The sequence below is a fragment of the Gadus macrocephalus genome, chromosome 13, assembly GCF_031168955.1.
Source record: "Gadus macrocephalus chromosome 13, ASM3116895v1".
Classification (NCBI taxonomy): Eukaryota; Metazoa; Chordata; class Actinopteri; order Gadiformes; family Gadidae; genus Gadus; species Gadus macrocephalus.
Genome location: NC_082394.1, coordinates 8890784 through 8911642, shown reverse-complemented (window position 1 = coordinate 8911642; position 20859 = coordinate 8890784). Strand labels below are relative to the sequence as shown.

Genomic DNA, 20859 nt, shown 5'->3' with positions numbered 1-20859 from the left:
GGGAGGAATGCGATGGGAGGAAGAGCAAGTTGTGAAAAAGAGAAAAGCCGATAGGAGGGGTGAAAGAAAGAGCCAGGAGAAAGGAAACATGACAAAGAAACAGGAGTTCTTCCCGCGGAGACAGTTCACCTCCTGCTGGGCTATGCTTCATTAGATAGAACGGCAGCATAACGGAGACGGAGCATTCACATGCACCTCAGTGCACCACACACAATCACACCACACTCGCCACCGGGTTGTATACACCCTCATTACCCTCACACTCACTACCGGTTGTAAATACCCTCATTACCCTCACACTCACCACCGGTTGTATACACCCTCATTACCCTCACAATCACCGGTTGTATACACCCTCATTACCCTCACACTCACTACCGGTTGTAAATACACTCATTACCCTCACACTCACCACCGGTTGTATACACCCTCATTACCCTCACAATCACCGGTTGTATACACCCTCAAAACACTCACCACCGGTGATATGGTAAGTACCACTGGTACTATCCGCACTCCTTACCCTCAACACAGTTCTTATCTACCCTCGTCAACCTCGTCACCCTAACCACGCTTCGTACCGACCATCCCCATCCTTCACTTCAACACAGAAAGTCCACCATTATCGCTGCCATCATTCACAGCACATTTATTGCCATCTGTCCTTTGTGTTAATTCCACTTCTTTACCAACTCAGTCCCGGTTTCTGAAAAAATCCAGCCTGACCTTTGGCTGCCTCTATTTTCTCTCTTTTATTCTTCTTTCTTTCTCTCCCTCCCTCTTCTTTACTCCTGGTCTCCTTGGTCTTTCCTGTGAAGGTTTAGGAGAGAGACAACCAATGTTGGCTGTAACGGAGGGCATGGAATGCAGTGGATGAATGAAAGATATATATTTTCGGAAAGAGGAAAAATTGTTAAAGCAACAATCCTCTCCTTTGAAATTCAATAAGAAATGGAACATGATTAGAATAGGTGCGGAGTGCGACCGCATGTTAAAGTTCCTGCCCACCGTGACAACAAAAGCCAACACAAAACGATGGAAAGTTGGCTAAAGACAACCGTTTTGTGTCCTTCGACAACAACTTCCCACCGCCAAAGGGTACAGCCCAATGTTGCTGTTTGTTTGAGATGGTTGATGTCGGTCAGGGCATTGTGCAAGCGGAATTGGGCTTGTTGAAACAATGAATGTAGGAGTACAGAAAGTTCCAAAACAGGATGAACCCTCTGTTGTAAACTAATTAGAACAAAAGAGCACACAGCATCCAGGAGTTCCATCCAAGTTGTTTGCGTTGTATATTTTATCATACAGCAGTATATGTTGTGGAGCCCTTTGTCAAATCATATGAACAACAAGAAACAGGCAGAGATTTGTTTCTTCGACTTTAAACTCTTATGCACCCCATTTGCTCCCAGAATATCCAGAATCTTCCCTGGTACCCCAACAACATAGAAAATCTACCTAGTAACCGGGCGCTATTCTGAGCGCGTACTAACATGCTAACGCGCTAACTTGCTAACTGGCATGGCGGCAAAAGAGGTGTGAAGTTTGTCTGTCTGGGAGAGGAAGTGAGAAATTAACAAAAAAAGGAAACAATAATATGCAGCGACAGACAAGAAAGCAAGAGACAGTCTGGTTGTAGTGCACGCAATGCAAAGGTAGTGCTATCAGCCATGAAAAAACACACACACAAACCAACACACACACACAAAAAGGTACAACTGCACACGCATAGAAACATAGTGTGGATGTATGGAAGGGCTGTTTCAGGGAGGGTTGGAGACAGAGAGGACAAACTTAAGCATATGTCACGATGCACAGATGGACACACACACATACACACTCCTTCACTCACACTTGCTAAACATATTTTTAAAAAAACACGCATTCACCCTCACAAGCATGCAAAAGACATACACGCACTCTCACACACACACACACACACACACACACACACACACACACACACACACACACACACACACACACACACACACACACACACACACTCTATATCTGGCAGAAAGGTTGTAATCAACACCTCTGAGCTGTGAGCAGACAGGAGTAACACCAGTGGTGACAGAGTGTGCGTGAGTGTGTGTGTGTGTGTGTGTGAGTGTGAGTGTTTGTGTGTGTGTGTGAGAGCAGTTATGTCGATAGACTCATTGAGAAGGCGAAAAAACAACAACAACAAAATAGAACTTTAAGTCTCACATGAAAGTAACCTATATTATTCGACAAGCGTTCTATGTTATGTAAAGCCACTCTTAGCATACATTTCCTTGAATATTTAAGTGTTGTTTTGAAGATTTATGTATTCATGTTCTTCAGTGGTTCATGCATGTTTCTTAACCCCAATGTTGTAGTTGTTTTAATCGGTTTCCACTCAAGGAAAAGGCATTATGGGTAATAAGATATATTCTGCCTGAAGAACTACGGTAACCTGTATGTGTATGTGTGCATCTGTGTGTGCGTGTGTGTGTGCGAGTGTGAGTGTGTGTGTCGCTCATCATAGTTTGATTGCAACCTGTGTCATTATAGTGGACGAAAATCCTGCTTTCAGCCCCCAAACACACACACATTCGTGGTGTCATTGTTAGCTGGAATTCTCAGCAAGACTCCTCTCTAATAAGTTGAGAACAGCTGGAGGAGTGAGTGTGTGTGTGTGTGTGTGTGTGTGTGTGTGTGTGTGTGTGTGTGTGTGTGTGTGTGTGTGTGTGTGTGTGTGTGTGTGTGTGTGTGTGTGTGTGTGTGTGTGTGTGTGTTGATGCAGCAGACAGGATAAGGACCATTTACGGTCGCTGGGTGTTCTTTAATTGGAGTTGTTTAATAATTGGCCCGTGGGGGCTCATTTGCATTGTTACCCCCGGCAACAGGCTGTTTACCTTGTCTGAGCTCAGTGTGAGAGTGGGATGATATTAACATAGGCAACGTGCACACGTACACATGTGTGCACGTTCAACATACTGTGCTGCTATTGGATTGCTACATCAGCAGCTCGCTGTGTTTGTGTGCGTGTAAGTGTGTGTGTGTGTGTGTGTGTGTGTGTGTGTGTGTGTGTGTGTGTGTGTGTGTGTGTGTGTGTGTGTGTGTGTGTGTGTGTGTGTGTGTGTGTGTGTGTGTGTGTGTGTTTGTCTGTGCTTCATTTGCCATGTCCTTGTGTAAGATGATAGCCAAACAACAAAATAATTAAGAGAACAACAAGATCCGAGATGGCCCAAGCTTCAGTTCAAGTCTCATAGCATTTAAATTGTCTCTCGTTCCTGAAACTGAGCTTGATTCAGTTTGCGACATCAAATAATTCTCGTTAGCTCTCCTCGTTAGGAACAACAGAATGCAGAAAACGCCACTAATTAAAACAAAACCCGATCAGACAACAGTGAGGGGAACTCATACAGCCTCGCTAGTTAGCTTGTAGCGCGTTGGAGCGGGGGCACCGGGTCGTGAGGGCCGCTGTCCCCCCTCCTGCCGGGCGCCTGCCGTCTCTGACTGTCTCCAGAAAGGGAGAGACATGGAAAGAGAGAGCGGGAGAGGTCGTGCAGGCAGTCGAATGTATTGGATAACGAGAGGTGAAGGGGTGAAAGATGAAGAGGGAAGGTTTCTTTGCTGTTTAAAAAATAATGAATTGAACCAAGCAGAAGTGTGTGTGTGTGTGTGTGTGTGTGTGTGTGAGTGTGTGTGCATGTTTGTGTAATTTTAGTATACTGTATGCCCCCCCCCCCCCCCCCCCCCCCAACACGCACGCACACACACACACACACACACACACACACACACACACACACACACACACACACACACACACACACACACACACACACACACACACACACACACACACACACACACACACACACACACACACACACACACACACACACACACACACACCACACACACACACTTACACTACCTTCATAAAAAGTAAGCTGCTTCTCTCTTCTTTCCCTTTTGGTATTCCTTCCTTCAGTCAGTCCTCTCTTCTTAAAGTCAAATATAAATACATAATATACATTCAAAAGGTTTAACATTATCCGCCCCCTTCTACTGAAATATAAAATATAAAAAATACAATCATAGCTTTCACTCTCTCCTGCTCAAATCTAAAAACATATCAAAACAATATTACATGTATATTTTTTAACCCCTCTTTCCTCTGACTCAAATGTTTACCACTTTTCTTACCTACTCAAAAACACAGACATTTAAAAACCCAGCGTAACATTGTGATTATGACGCTAATGCTCCTGGTATACACTGCATTCCTTTCCTGAGTTGAGGCGAGAGTGCACTTTCTTCCTATTTGTGTTTCCATGCTTTACTTCATGTTGCTTTGCTGTCATGCAGTGCTCGGCAGGACTGTGCATGAGGGGGTGCGTTGTGCACGGGGGAGTGTGTTTTGCACAGGGGAATGTGCACGGGCGAGTATGTTGTGCACGTGTGATTGTGTTGGCATGGGGGAGTGTGCAAGGGAGCATGCACAAGACTCTCAGAACCTCTGTGGTTCGCTGCAGTGTGCCCGAAACCCCAGGTCCCCATGGTGTGTGTGTGTGTGTGTGTGTGTGTGTGTGGGTGTGGGTGTGTCTGTGGGTGTGTCTGTGGGTGTTTGTATGCATGCCTGCTTGTGTATGTGTGTAGATGTGTGTGTGAGTGCACATCTGTGTTTTTGTGTGTTGTGTGTATGGTTGTGTGTGTGAGAGAAGATAAAATAAAACATTTAAGCAAAGCTTTTCTTTCATTCCTCCATGGTTGATGTTGAATGTTTCCAAGACTTAATTAGCGAGCCCCTGGCGTGGAATGGATTCTATTATTTTTAATTATTCACCAAACAAACGCTACGCTTTGACAAATCCCCACTTGTCTCAATGTTTTTGGTAGGAAGGAAGTTGGACCCAAGAGTGAAAACGTTACTCTATAATATTTAATAATATGCTCATCACATTGGATGTCATTTCAAAATGATTTAATTCTTTACTTGCCTTCCTTTGCCTTGAACTGGTACTGTAATAGTTAGTAAGTAAATGAGTACTATAGAAGTTTGAATGTATATACGTGTGGGAAGACAGGGAGAGGAAGAATAAAATTGAAAGAGAGGGAGGAATAGAATGAGAGGTAGAGAGACAGGAGAGGTAGAAAGAGAGGAAAATTGAGAGAGAAAGAAAGAGGCAGAAAGAGTGGGGGTTATTAACTGATAACCATTAGATCAAATCAGCTTCCCAATAAAGACTTTTCCATCTATCCGTCTACCTTGCTGCCTCTCTGTCTGCCTGCCTGTCTTTACTCTCTCTGTCGAGCATAGTCAGAGCCAGTGGACCAATCAGAACGTTGGGTTCATTCTCTGCCACCATAAGAATGGACAGGTCAGTTCAGACGGTGATAACATCATGTCTCTTAGGGTGCTCATCGTGCTAACAGCCAACAAAAATCAACCTCTATGTGCTTTCAAGAGGTTTAGATAATTTTGTTTTTCCCCACCCAGTTCTTTGTTTTGACTTCAGGTCATACGCTTGCATGCACTCACACACCCCAACACACACACCCACACCCTATACACACAGCGTGTGGGGGTTCACCTCCAACAGAGAGGAGCAGATCGAGATGGCTCCGCTCTTAAAGCGACGCTGTGATGCGTTGCTGTGGTCAATACCCCCAGTTAGGCACAGACAATAACACCAACGTCCGCACACACAGACTCATGGAGGTACGCACGTATGCACACACACACACACACACACACACACACACACACACACACACACACACACACTTATTTGCCCATGCACACATATACACACGCATACACACACTCATACACAAATGCATGCATATACACATAGACACAAATAACCATACACACGCATACACACACTCTTACACAAATGCATGCATATACACATAGACACAAATAACCAAACACACACACACACACAGACATACACACACACGCAACACACACACACACACACACACGTACATTGACAGACAGACAGACAGACAGACAGACAGACAGACAGACAGACAGACAGACAGACAGACAGACAGACAGACAGACACACACACACACACACACACACACACACACAGGGACCCACATGCAAACAAAGAGACACGGAAACAGATAAAAGAACAGCGTGTGTGTTTTGACATTTGTGGAGGAATATCTGTTGATAAAGCAAAATAGGTTGTCTTTTTATCCTCTGCCATCCTACTCCACCCCCCTCTCCTTCTCCTCCTCTCCACCTCTCCTCCCAGCTCCCGTCCTTCGATTCATCGACGCCAAAGAAGAAAAGAGAGTGTGTTTTAAAACAACACAAAGTGACATTTTCTACAAAAGAAAACTATATTCCTCTCTCTGCTGGGGGCCGGGTCTTTCAAAGAGACCTTTTACCACTTTTACTACAGACAGACAGACAGACAGGTAGAGACAGGTAGACACTCAGGCAGACAGACATAAAGTCAGATATACAAACAGACAGGCAGGGGGAGAGGCAGACAAAGTGACAGGAAGAAGATCGACAAACACATAGACAGACGGCATAGCTCTCAAGGCCAAGTGTTGTAGCTTATAGGGCTTGGCGTTGTATTGTAGCTCTGAGGGCTTTGTGTTGTAGTGTCGCTCTGAGAACTAGGTGTTGGAGCTAGCGTAGCTCTGGGCACTAGGTGTTGTAGCGTGGCTCCATGTGCTATGGGTTGTGGCGTAGCTCTAAGAGCTAGGTCTTGTAGCGTAGCTCTGTGGGTTGGGTGTGATAGCACTGCTCGGAGTGCTATTTGGTCGTAGTGTAGCTGTAAGGGCTAGGTGTTGTAGCATAGCTCTGAGGGCTAGGTGTCATAGCGTACCTCTGGGGACTAGGTGTTGTAGTGTAGCTGTAAGGGCTAGGTGTTGTAGCGTAGCTCTGAGGGCTAGGTGTTGTAGCGTAGCTCTGAGGGCTAGGTGTTGCAACGCTTGCGTTAGCTGTGATGTTTCAGAATAAATTTTGGTTCCACACAGAGCGATGTAATTATGATCCAATAAAAGGCATCTGCTACCCATCAACCTTATCCCACTCCTTCCACACTCACACACAAACCACGGGGGGCTTATGAGAGAGAGAGAGAGAGAGAGAGAGAGAGAGAGAGAGAGAGAGAGAGAGAGAGAGAGAGAGAGAGAGAGAGAGAGAGAGAGAGAGAGAGAGAGAGAGAGAGAGAGAGAGAGAGAGAGAGAGAGAGAGAGAGAGAGATTTATATATACCTCACTCATCTCAACATCTCTCTTTACCAGTTCACATCAGCCTCTCTTCTCATCCATCCATTGACAATCACTCGATAAATATAACTAACTTGTTTCAACAAATTTACCCAAAAGCCGCAAGTGAAAAAATAACTGAATATTTGGAAACAACACAAGCTCCACCAGCTGAGGAGGTAGTAGCTCCTGCTGGGAAAGGTACGAGTACTGATAGAAGGTTACCAGGAAAAGGAAAAGAGAGACAGAAGGAGGGGAGGGGAGGATGGGAGGAGGGGAGGGGAGGAGAGGATGGGAGGGGAGGGGAGAGGAGGAGGAGGGGTGGTGAGGGGAGGAGAGGACGGGAGGAGGGGAGGGGAGGAGAGGACGGGAGGGGAGGGGAGAGGAGGGGAGGAGAGGAGGTGAGGGGAGGGGAGGGGAGGTGAGAGGAGCAAAGGAGACCAAGAGAGATCAGGGGAGCAGAGGAAAAAGGGCCCAAGAAATCAAGATTGATTTGTGCGCCTCCCTTTTCCTGTGCTCCTCTCTCCTCTAGGAGATGCTCCCACACGTCTTCAGATTAATGTGTGCTCCTCCGCACCTCATCCATCAGCGTCACAGGCTGCTGGTTGCTCTCCAACTCCTCGTCCCTCCATTAAACATCTCTCTCCCAACCCCTACCACCTCCCAGCCTCTCCCTGCCTCCTCCAATCCCCTCCTCTGTCCTCTTAGCCTCTCTCTGCCTCCTCCAATCCCCTCCTCTGTCCTCTTAGCCTCTCTCTGCCTCCTCCAATCCCCTCCTCTGTCCTCTTAGCCTCTCTCTGCCTCCTCCAATCCCCTCCTCTGTCCTCTTAGCCTCTCTCTGCCTCCTCCAATCCCCTCCTCTGTCCTCTTAGCCTCTCTCTGCCTCCTCCAATCCCCTCCTCTGTCCTCTTAGCCTCTCTCTGCCTCCTCCAATCCTCCCCTCTCTCCTCCGCCTCTCTCTGTCTCCTCCATTCCTCTCCTCTGTCCTCTCTGCCTCCTCCATTCCTCTCCTCTCTCCTCTGCTTCTCTCTGCCTTCTCCATTCCTCTCCTCTGACCTCTCAGCCTCCTGCATTCCTCTCCTCTGTCCTCCCAGCCTCCCCCATTCCTCTCCTCTAACCTCAGCCTCTTCCCGCCTCCTGCGATCCTGTCCTCTGTCTTCTCAGCCTCCTCCAATCCTCCCATCTCCCATCTCTCCTCTCGGCCTCTCCCCCTCACAACCTCTACCGCCTCCTCCCCGCCCAGCTGCTGTTATCTTGAAGACATTAAAGTGGACCTATTTACTATCCAGTCCTTTACAAGACACTTTTATCCAGAGCAATTTAGGTAGACCACTGACATTGGTGTTTGAGCCCCAGTTTTCCAGGGTTTATGGCCCACACTTGCCAATCCACATCAAAATGGACTGCATTTATTAAGCACAATTTCTAAACTGTGGCCACTAAAAGCACTTAAAATCATTCATCCATTCACACACTGATGGCCGTAAAATCTCCAGGCATGAGACTGGCAGTGTTTAATGTAATGTATTTAGTAATTCTCAATCATTGTATTAGATCAAACAATATGCTAAGATGATAGATGATAAAATATGGATGAGATGATGAAATGTATTTTGTAAGTTAAATTACAGTTGTTGGACTTTGGTAAATTGATTGGTCAGAATAAATGTCCTCTACATTATGCTGGAGAATCACCTGAGGCCAAGGTGTGTGTATGTTAATGCTACGCTACATCATGCCGCGGTATGCATGCTCGCACTAGACAGGCGAACCTGGGAGGACGTTGTGTCAGGGTTGACCTTTTCCCGCCACATGGCAGGCATGTGTCATGTCACGACTCCTCTCGCAGCGTGGGCTAACGAGCTGTGCCTCCTGTGATTAATGATGCGGGGGGGTGGCGGCGCTGCCCAGCCCAACGCAATAATTCTTCCTCCTGCCAGTCTGACATGACCAACACCACTGGGGGGAGGGGGGAGGGGGAAGAGGTGGGTGGGGCAGTGCAGCCACGACACCTGTCTTTGTCTGCTTTCTCACAAGGCCAAGAAAATCATTGATGTTTGTAGTTTTTGACGTGTAAAATACGCTAGGGTGCGAGACAGCCCTCATTTCGATAGCACTTCGAGTCAGCGCTTCAATTTAGGTGTTGGAAGCCATGAAAATGGCTGCCAAACATGGGATGACTCATTTATAATTTATATCGTATAAAAGTATAATTAATTAGTTTGTTTTGTATTAGGATTTAAAACATTATTTTAAAAAGCGCTTTGACACCTGCCATCCAGTGTGAGGGACAGATTTTAAACTAGAAAAAAAATAAATAATAATAATGGTTTTGTCGTCAATGGTTGCTCTCCCACTATTCAATTGCCACCATAGAAATGAGAGGCTGCTGCAAGCGATTAATGGGTTTGGTATGTAGAAGCTACAAGGCCATCAGATACCACAAAGCCCAACCTACTTATTATAACCAGTTGGTAAAAAAAATCGACATGAATAGAACAAGTAGCGACACTTTTTCAGTTTATGGCGATCCTTCACCCACAAAAGTGCCCGTACAATTTCATCAAAACTTTGCACAACAAAATTGGAAACAGGCTTTCTCTGATTCTATGGAATCCGTGTCTCTTTTGAAACTTTAAAGATACATTGAAGCTCTGCAGTAACTGCATCAGACTCAAACTAATGAGTTGATCTGAAAGCCAATGACTGTGTAACTACCTTTCATTTCTCATCTCAGAATATTCAAATATTTGTTTGAAAAACCTTGGAAATATATATATGCATGGTAATGGCACATGGAAAAAGCTCTGTCTGATCATTTCCAGCTTGCTTTCATTAATTCATCCATCATTCATCCCTCCATCACTATCCATCATCTCCCCATCAACCCATGAAGTCATCCGCTCACTGACTGTAAAGAAGAGAACGACCCTGAGGAGGTTCAAAGAAACTCTTGAGTTCACACGTTGACAACCAAACTCTGATCTTGTTGTTTGAGTCTGAACAGAATGACTCCAACAGATATTGAGCTTCTCTGCGGGCCATGCACAATGGCAATTGGTAGGTCACAACATAAAGAGAGAGAGAGAGACAGAGGGAGAGGGACAGAGTGAGGGGGAGACGGACAGTGAGGGGGAGAGTAAGAGAGAGAGAGGGATATCGTCCATTTGTCAGAACCAAGGGCAGCCTGAGCGACATCCTGGACCTCTTAATGATGTAAACAAAGTTATAATTCAACCTTCTCATCTTCCTTCCCTTCGCCTCTCTCCCTTCTTCACTCCTCCTCTATCTGTCACCAACCCAGAGTACAGTTTTCTCCGTTTCCATCTCTTTCATCTTTCCATTCCCCTGCTCCTTCAATTCATCTGTTTATTGTATTAAGAACCAGAAACTGAACGCCAGCCTGTCTGATTTATGTAGTTGACCAATCACCTCGGCGCCTCAGGGTTGATTCAGACTACAGATTATCTATGAGGGTACACCCCGCCGAGAGAACTCTGGTGTGGGAGGGCTCTGGATACGTGCGTGGGCTGGAGTGTGTGTGTGTGTGTGTGTGTGTGTGAGGAGGTAAACTTTTGAGCCGTGACTGCATCCTCGTTCAGACGTGTGCAGCGTCTAGTCTTCGGAGATGAGTGGTTGCTTGTTACGCGTGGAGTTTTGATTGAACAGTTAACTGTGATCTCCTCCCCCAGTCTGTCTCTGTGTTCTCATTCAGGGATTAGGGTCCATGTAATTGAGGAATTTCTGCGTGTGTGCTCATTATGGCTGTGCACTGCAAGTCCTCAGAGTGTGTCAATTGAGTGTGCAACTGTGCACGTTGGATTGCAGCTCGCAGACGTTTTTTTGCCTTGAGGTTTTTGCACAGATGAGGAAAAATGTCTGCTGATGATCTGTTACGAGTCCTATTATCACTGTTATTTCTATTACAACTAATACCACTTCTACTATCAACGCTATGCATAAGACTAATTTTAGTACACCCATAGGAATGACAGACAGGCAGACAAACGGATAGAGACACACGCACTCGCACTCACACATACTCACACTCATTAGCCAAGTCTGGCTGCATGCTGGTTGCTTAAGGCTAGTCTGCAAATTTGATCCCTGGTCTGTTCAGATTACAGATACACAGATTTATTGAACGAGATAACTCTGCAGGGAAGCACACAGACACATGCACGCACCCGGACTCACTCACACACATACGCGCGAGCGAGCGCGCACGCACACACACACACACACACACACACACACACACACACACACACACACACACACACACACACACACACACACACACACACACACACACACACACACACACACACACACACACACACACACAGTTGCAAGCGACCAATCCAGAAGGTTTGGTCCCGACATAGTAATCCTATCTGGGTACTCAGCGGTTAAAGTCGTAGAATAATCTATAATCCAATTTTATAATCTGCTAATATTGTAATCTGTCTACATGAGTCTAAACCAAGTGATCACATCTTTGTTTGACTCATCTGGTAAAATCACACTGGGGAGATCTCAATGGCAACAGGCCACGGGCAGAGGGTAACATCCTTCTAAAGATGGGAACCGCTAAACACAGCACCCCGACCACAGTTTAGCAACAACACTACTATTTTGTTATAGGTACATATTGGTAGGTATGTGCAGGTATGTAAAGCCTACAAAGCAGCTGAACATCAGCTCAATTTAAAGGGCTAACATCAGAGCTTAACTACAGTTATCTAGGACAGGTTGCTGATGCCTGAGTCCTAATCTACTGTCAGCATTTCCACGTTTAAAGCGGAGGAAGCCAATCGGAATGTAATGGTGCTGCTGCCCGTTGAGCTAGCCAGCGTTAGCTTGCATGAAGTAGCTTTAGGTAGCATTAGCTGATGAGCCTAATGAGGCAGAACCAGAAGATGGTTGGATTAGCTTCTTAATGTTTAGCCGACCGCATTTAAGCAACCCAAAGATGCAGGCCAACATATGGACACGCAATGATAGTCTGTTTAGTATTTGTGTGTGCATACTGTTTGTGTGTGTGTGTGTGTGTGTGTGTGTGTGTGTGTGTGTGTGTGTGTGTGTGTGTGTGTGTGTGTGTGTGTGTGTGTGTGTGTGTGTGTGTGTGTGTGTGTGTGGAGGGTGGGGGGGGGGTTGTCTGTGTGTGTGTGTGTGTTGCATATGGTTAAGCCCATATCAGCCCCGCAGTCTTCAGATCAATACCAGGATTTAGAGATAAATTCCCAAAGTTCTCAGTCATCCCTGCAGGAGTCTTTTAACCACAAGAGGTCAGCAGGGGTCACTAAAGGTCACCAGGGGCACACTAGTAGCCATCCGAGTGAATGCATGTTTTCTTGCATGATGTGATTAGTTTTGAAGTTTGAAGGTTCTGTCTGTAGACCTTAATAACGGTCTCAAAGGCATTCTATGACCTTGTTCCTAGAGATACATGGTAACATATACATTCAGCCCAATCATCCCAACCACCTATTGGCAAGCAATCTAACATCACAAACAATCAAATGCCAATAAATTAAGCAATTAACAGAACTGTTTGCAACATAAAAAGACTGAATTTGCACAGCCAGGAATGCAACCCGCAACCCTCAGATCTGTTACTTCTTTGACCGGAGTCTCCGTCTAAAACTCTTCCCTCCTCTTCTATTTGTGTGTGTGTGTGTGTGTGTGTGTGTGTGTGTGTGTGTGTGTGTGTGTGTGTGTGTGTGTGTGTGTGTGTGTGTGTGTGTGTGTGTGTGTGTGTGTGTGTGTGTGTGTGTGTGTGTGTGTGTCCATCCAGACCCTGTGCACGGACCCCAGACCGTCAACGTGGTTGACATCCGTGCACGCCAGCTCACAATCCAGTGGGAGACATTTGGCTATGCCGTGACCCGTTGCCATAGTTACAACCTGACGGTACGTGCTGACCAAGATTTCTGTCCATCCATTGTAAAGTGTGTCAAGTTTATCGTCTTGTGCGAATCAACAGAACAATGAGCTGCAGTAGTTACTGCCGATTAAAAGCTTTTTTTGCTAAATTACTGCCGAATTACATCTCCGGTTTGCGGTCTGCCCATACATTGTCTCAGAAATAATCATTACAATCTCAAGTACCATTAAAAAACATCATTATTTATACGATCAATATGTACTTAGTGTCGAAAAAATGTTTCCCATCGTCCGTCCGTCCGCCGATGCCTAATCTCTCCCTCTCCGTCTTCCGTCCATGGCTGGGGGTTTCCATGGCTTCCAGGTGCAGTACCAGTACTCGTTCAACCAGCAGGAGTACTCCGTGGAGGAGCTGATCCAGACCTCGTCCCACTACACCCTGCGTGGCCTGCGGCCCTTCGTGACGGTGCGCCTGCGCCTGGTGTTGGCAAACCCAGAGGGCAGCAAGGAGAGCGAGGAGATCGTGAAGCAGACCGAGGAGGACGGTGAGGCCCTCCCGCTACCCTGAGTGATTTGTGTTTAGTATGTCAGACTTGCGTGAGAGGGTGAGAGCAGAGGGAGGAGAGTGGCACGGCCGATCGGCTGCCCTGAAACTACTGGCTGGTTGTTTGGAAACTTTGCTTTTGCTAAGCTGTGGTGTCCAGAGGTTATCCGTAGCTATCATTGACTGCGATGCCCCCTGACCCCTCTGTGCTCTTACTGTATCTGACTGTAATTCACTTTGGACACAAATCATAACGTGATTGAATATATGGTGAACAATAACTGTAATAGAACAATCAAATACAATACAATCGACATTGGAGTTTCTGGTAAAAAGTATGTTCTAACTTTAATTTCTTTATCAATTAATTTCAACAACAAGAAGCTTAAAGAACATGAGAGGCCAAATCAACAAAGGGGAACACAGTCAGCCTTGGCGAGGCTTTAATTTGAATATGCAGTGTTAGATTGAGCCATTTAGCAGAGGCTTTTATCTAAAATGCCTTGCAAGTGATGCGGCATGCAATCAGATTTGGAGTAAGTACTATTATCAAGGCCAAGCGGCAATAACAACAGTTTATGCCCCTAACTTCCTAATGGCCTGACACACACTACTGCTAATGTGTGTAAGTTAGAGCTGGAGCCGGCGAGGGGATCAAACCTGAGTGCTCCCCGCTGATATCTCTCCCAAGGTAATAACGCACACTTAGGACCTAAAAATAAAAGTGGACACAATAAGATGCTCGGATCGGAGCAGGGGCGGTAATTAGGATTGGCCGTGCCGTAATGTTCTCTGGCTTCCCGGAACGTCGGCGCGCCCCGCGGTGTCCACGGCAACGCTGCTGTTGCTGCCCCCCATCAGCATCAGGACCCAGCATCAACCGCTGTGCCCTCCCGTCGTTAGGGAAACGCACAGCAAGCACGTCAGCGAGCTTGTAATGATGGCTCACGGAGATGCTGCTTCTTCTTTCGCTTCTTCTTCTTCTTCTTCTTCTTCTTTTTCTTCTTCTCCTCCTTCTTCTTCTTCTGCTTCTTCGTATCATTCTTGTTCTTCTTGATCTTCGGCGGTATAGCTGATGACTAATATCATCCTCTTCTTCAGCAACACACACAGACACACACCATCTCTCTCACACACACCCACACATACAAAAAAGAGACACACAAACACAATATGCAAGCAAGCACAAACACACACATACACACACGCACGCACACATACATACAAAAAGACAATCACACACACACACACACACACACGCACCCACACACAGGCACACACATACACACACGCACAGGCACACACACACACAGTAAAACGTAAATACACACCTATGAGTACGCATACGCCTACACACACAAGACTCTTAATAACAAGAGGAATTACTTGGAGTGACCTAAGGGAGGGGAGAGTCTTAATTGTTTTGTCCTTAATTGTGTAGAGTTTAGCTGCAGTTAATCTGCTAGCCCAGTAATGAGCATCACAACAACAGAGCTAGCATGGAGGAGGATGTCTGCGTTGTAATGACTCTGTGCTTACAGGATTAGAGATGGAATCACCTGCACACACACACAGTCATACACACACACACACACACACACACACACACACACACACACACACACACACACACACACACACACACACACACACACACACACACACACACACACACACACAATAAGTATGCATCGACACATACACATACACACGCAAACACACACAAACATAACACAGGCACAAACACACACAGTGTATTGAGTCTTGAGGTTACAGAGAGATTACAGTGTGTAATCATCTTTTCTAATTGTTCATAAGGGCATCTTACAAATACTCTAAACATGCACTACAAACACACACACACACACACACACACACACACACACACACATACACACATACATACATACATACATACACACACACACACACACACACACACACACACACACACACACACACACACACACACACACACACACACACACACACACACACACACACACACACACGCACACACAATGATTCAGAGAAACCGTGTCCATCTTATTTTCCACGGAAAAACATCTAGAGAGGTTAAGAAATAAGAAGGCCCACTAAACACACACTCTGTTCCATTCATCACGCTGTCACATTTCTTTACCTGGACCTCACTGTGTGTGTGTGTGTGTGTGTGTGTGTGTGTGTGTGTGGCATCTGTGTCAGGGTGTACATGGGAATGTTTCAGTGTGATTGTTTGTGAGTGTGTTTGTGTGTGTATCTGTGTGTTTGCTAGTTCACCCTCCCCCTATTTGCTCCTTTCAGTCGCCCATCCTCCATTTGTAACGACAAAAGACGAACACACACATACACACATGCACACACACACACACACACACACACACACACACACACACCACACACACACACACACACACACACACACACACACACACACACACACACACACACACACACACACACACACACACACACACAGACCCCTGCGAGCCTTGGCTGCAGCTGCCAGGTCGTCTCTGTGCTCAGCGGCTCATTAGTCCAACCTTGAAACGGTGATCTGTCAGCTTCCTGTCAGGGGGTCACTCAACTTCCTGTCTGGAGGACCGCAGCCCCGGCAGGACACAACCCTGGTCTGACGCGTCCCTCTCATTCCTCCTCTCATCTCTACAACATCCCCACCTCTCATACCTCCGCTCATCAGGAAAACATCCCTTCCTCCACAACCTCCTCTGATCACTTCCACCTCCCCTGTTCTGACCCCTCCTCTCATCTCACACCTCCTCTCATGACTACCACCTCCCCTGCTCTGACACCTCCTCTCATCTCACCCCTCCTCTCATGACTACCACCTCCCCTGCTCTGACACCTCCTCTCATCTCACACCTCCTCTCATCTCACACCTCCTCTCATGACTACCACCTCCCCTGCTCTGACACCTCCTCTCATCTCACACCTCCTCTCATCTCACACCTCCTCTCATGACTACCACCTCCCCTGCTCTGACACCTCCTCTCATCACTCCCTTCTTTATCCGAAAAATAGTACCCCCAGGACTTCATGTGCCATTACAAACTGAAAGAATAGCTGAAGAACGCGTTACACATCCTACCTCAAAACGTTACTTGAATAACTGAGTAGCAGGTCTCCTTTGGACCGGGGAGCCGTCCACCCAAGTGAGCGGGAGGGGTAGATGATCAATAAGATAATTTACCCCCCCCGCCTAGTACTGAACACGCGGGTTTGACTTCACAACCCAGCCTGTCTGAAGCGATGTGGAGCTGGGATTTAGCGGCGCTCAGATTTAATAATCCTTTTATCTGCTGAGCGGAGAAGCTTCACTCAGATCATAGCGGCAAGAACAATGGAAACACGGTCAACAACAGAGCGACACGCAGGACCAAACACATCCCACAGCCCTCGAGCCTGGTTGTTGTTGTTGTTGTTGTTGTTATTGTTGTTGTGTTTTGTTGTGTCCTCATCAAACAATAATTAGTAGTTTGAAGTTGGCAGCTTTGAGTTATTGAACAAGTAGTGTATGTTACAGGCCTGGTGGGGATTATGAGCAATCTCAACAAATACACCTCCTGGTTGCGTTTCATTTGGGGACAAACACACAGGATCATGTTTCATTCATGTGTTTAATTAACCGCACACACTGGCGAACATTATTTCATACATTGAAAGCCATGTCGTTTACCTCTTGCGGCGTATTTTCGGTGCATCAATCATCGGTTTGTGTCGTTTCCTGTGTTGGTGTTTTCATGTTACATGCTGATGTTGGAAAATGGGTTATGTTGGAAAATGCCCCCCAGGAGTTAAGCAGCTCATAAAATGTGATTATTAAGTTGAGTATGATGGTATATATGTCATGTGCTTCATCACTATGAGAGATACTTCTGTATAAAACACCAGTGGCCTAGTTGAATCCCAAATATCCACCGTCTACCTGTTAGCATCCTTGAGCAAGATGACCCCTGTCCCTTACCTGCACTTTGTCTCTTAAATAATTTGCTGTCAAAAAAGTGTCTGCTAAATAGTAAATATCATACCTGCCTGCCGTTTGTCATGCTGCAGGAAAAACATCCCGCGCTAAGCAGAATTGACGGGATGATGCACATAATGAGATTTCCTCAGAAATAGTTTAGAAACGCCCACTCTGAGCCATACCTGGAGAGAGAGGGGGAGTGCGCACAAAGAATCGAAGAGAAACCATTGAACCTGCGTCTCCCAGAATCCTCTGGTTTTTATTTAACCGGTCGGAACCGTGTTAGTGCCGCTCGGATCAAAGATCCCTGACGAAAATATCTTCCTGCTTAAACTATATGAGCATATATAATCATGCTTTTATTATATAATCAGGTCTTTTATTATTTATAATCAAATGAATGTGCGTTGACGATATTGTAGCATCTTTAATAATGTGGGTAACATAACAATACATGTTTAAAGAACATGAGTATACTATATATAATTATGTTTTTAAAGTAGTTTAGTATAATATAATATGGATGAGTGTTAAACTATGAGTATATATTTGAATCAAACCGTCCTGTGTGTGGTGCTTATCTTCAGTGGGAGCATAAATTTGACATTTTGGTAATCTCTGCATCTTAATCTCGTCAAACAAGATTTCCCTTCAACTCAAGAACCTAATCTGCTCTCCAGCTCTCATCAATCTCTATCATTTTTCTGTTTTATTAATAATAACAACGTTTTTGTTCCAGTATACATGCCAGATTCAAACTAAACGAGAAAAATGGAATATAACGATAAATAAAGAAATGCAAATTGAATGGTATAAAAACTTAAATATACAAAGCATGATATTAATTAATCTAATGTTGACAAAATGACCTTGGTTTTCTGTTGGCCGTTTATATTTAAATTGCCTGACCTTAATGCCAAGTCAATAGGTTAATATTTGTCTGAAAGACGTTAAAACGCTGTCTAAAAGAGGTACGAACACCTTCTAAAAAAAGGTGAAAAAGATTTCTGAAAGAGGAAAGGCTAAGAGGTTGATTTCACCAGCCCTGGTGAAATCACTGGTCAGGTGCGTGCAGCTCTTCAGCCATTTTGTGCCACGGCCATTTTGCATTTGTCATTATCAATTAAAATAATAGTAAGCATGTCAAAATACATGAGTAATGAATATGTTTAAGGTTCAATCTGTTAAACAAGGCAGGATGATTTAGAGAGAGAGAGAGAGAGAGAGAGAGAGAGAGAGAGAGAGAGAGAGAGAGAGAGAGAGAGAGAGAGAGAGAGAGAGAGAGAGAGAGAGAGAGAGAGAGAGAGAGAGAGAGAGAGAGGAGAGAGAGAGAGAGAGAGAGATGGGAGTTTGAAGCTTAATGAAGCGAAGCATTCAGCGTTCAGACCGGAGAAAACGTAATCAAGTTATGATTAATGTGTTGCACACGCTGTTATCTTTACAATGGCGGCTGTTTTCCTCTGTCTCCATCTCCCCACTACGCGCACATACACACACACACACACACACACACACACACCACACACGTAGGCAGGATGTGGGAGCGATAAGGTGTATGTGAGACGGTTTAATTACAGCTTTGTCAGAAATGTGATGAGATCGTTTAGACGGCCTCCTAATCAACATCTTCACAATAGGACTTCTACATTACGTGTGTGTGTGTTGGGGTTTGTAGTTATGTGTCTGAAGTGCTCCTGTAGGGGCACTTCACACCTCTAACCGTGTTTGTATATAGGTGTGTAGGTGTGTGTGTGTGTGTGTGTGTGTGTGTGTGTCTTTGTGTCTGCTTACATGCCTTTCTTAAGACTTGTGAAAACACACACACCACACACTCACACACACACACACACACACACACACACACACACACACACACACACACACACACACACACCTGCTTTATGTACAGTATGTATTCCTAGGTAGATTGATCGATGAAGATGTGGTATCTCTTCTCTCCCGGCGTCGACAAGTGTCTTCTTTAGCTTGCTGCTACACATAGTTAGCTTGTTGCTATTGATGTTTAGCTCTGATGCAGGTCCTGGAGAGTGATCTCTCTCTCTCTCTCTCTCTCTCTCTCTCTCTCTCTCTCTCTCTCTCTCTCTCTCTCTCTCTCTCTCTCTCTCTCTGCCAGTCTGCCTCAGTCTTCTTCTTCTCTGTATTATTTCAATTTAAAGTTATTACAACCTTTAATGTCATGAGAGAGATTACATATTTCCAAAGGTTTACAAGGAAGGAAAGCATTTATAATTGCTTTCGTGAAATATTATGCATTGTATCATGAAAAACATTGTTCATATATCTCCATGTCTCTCCCTCTCTCCCGCTAGTCCCCGGGTCGGTTCCGGTCGAGTCGCTTCAGAACTCTCCCTACGAGGAGAAGATCTTCATGCAGTGGAGAGCTCCAAATGAGACCAATGGAGTCATCACACTCTACGAGGTGGGTGTTTGGTGTGGGTGGGGGTTGGCTGTGCGATGGTGGTGGGTGTGGGTAATTGGGTTGGTGAGGGTCGGTGGTGTGGATGGTTGTGTGCAATGCATCAAGTAGATCAGGAAACAAGGAATTAATGAGTGTTGAATTTCTGTGTGTGATTCAAGCAATAAGTCATGAGATGTCGTTGTTTACAGTGATTTTCGAACTATCTCGGGGGCATTGTTAGGCCCATTGTTAGGCATGTTATAAAACTATTACTGAAACCGTTCCTATAGACTTCCAAGTCAGATTTCCCAAAGTGTACACACAGCATTAATACGGCTATTTTATTGAAAACCAAAATCCTAAACAATATAGTTCCTCAAGACGACAAAAATGTTGCCAAGCAACAAAGGCTAGCATACTTTGAGACTTGGCGGTGCATTTATTCGAGCTATTTATTATTTTGCCGTCACAGGTGTGTTTTTAAAGTAATCAGACCCAATGCTGTTTCATGTTACTCTGAACGGCCTTGAATGAAAGGGCAGAGATAATCTGAAACAACTAGAAGATGACAAGCGCAGTTGAAGTGCCACTCTTGAGACATTGTCTCAACCTGCTAGTGTGCTTACCACGTAGGTGGCGCTCGAAGCGACCGCTGGTCCGATTCCCCCTGGTGGTCATATTCTGTATTCCCCTCTATTCTCTTCAACCCACTTTCATTTCTATAGAGTACTAAAGTGTGACGTCACGTTTCCATAGCAAACGATTTTCGGTTCTACACAAACCAAATTAACAAGGGGAAATCC

The 20859-nt window shown here is 45.5% G+C and overlaps 1 protein-coding gene across 1 annotated transcript in view; it reads left to right on the top strand.

Moving 5' to 3' along the window:
- ptprt (protein tyrosine phosphatase receptor type T) overlaps positions 1-20859 on the top strand; it is a 150133-nt gene that overhangs the window by 45956 nt on the left and 83318 nt on the right. Inside the window, exons 4-6 of the mRNA XM_060069948.1 lie at positions 13020-13135; positions 13473-13653; positions 19968-20077. Of these exons, the coding sequence (XP_059925931.1) occupies positions 13020-13135; positions 13473-13653; positions 19968-20077 (407 nt within the window). The remainder of the gene's footprint in view (positions 1-13019; positions 13136-13472; positions 13654-19967; positions 20078-20859) is intronic.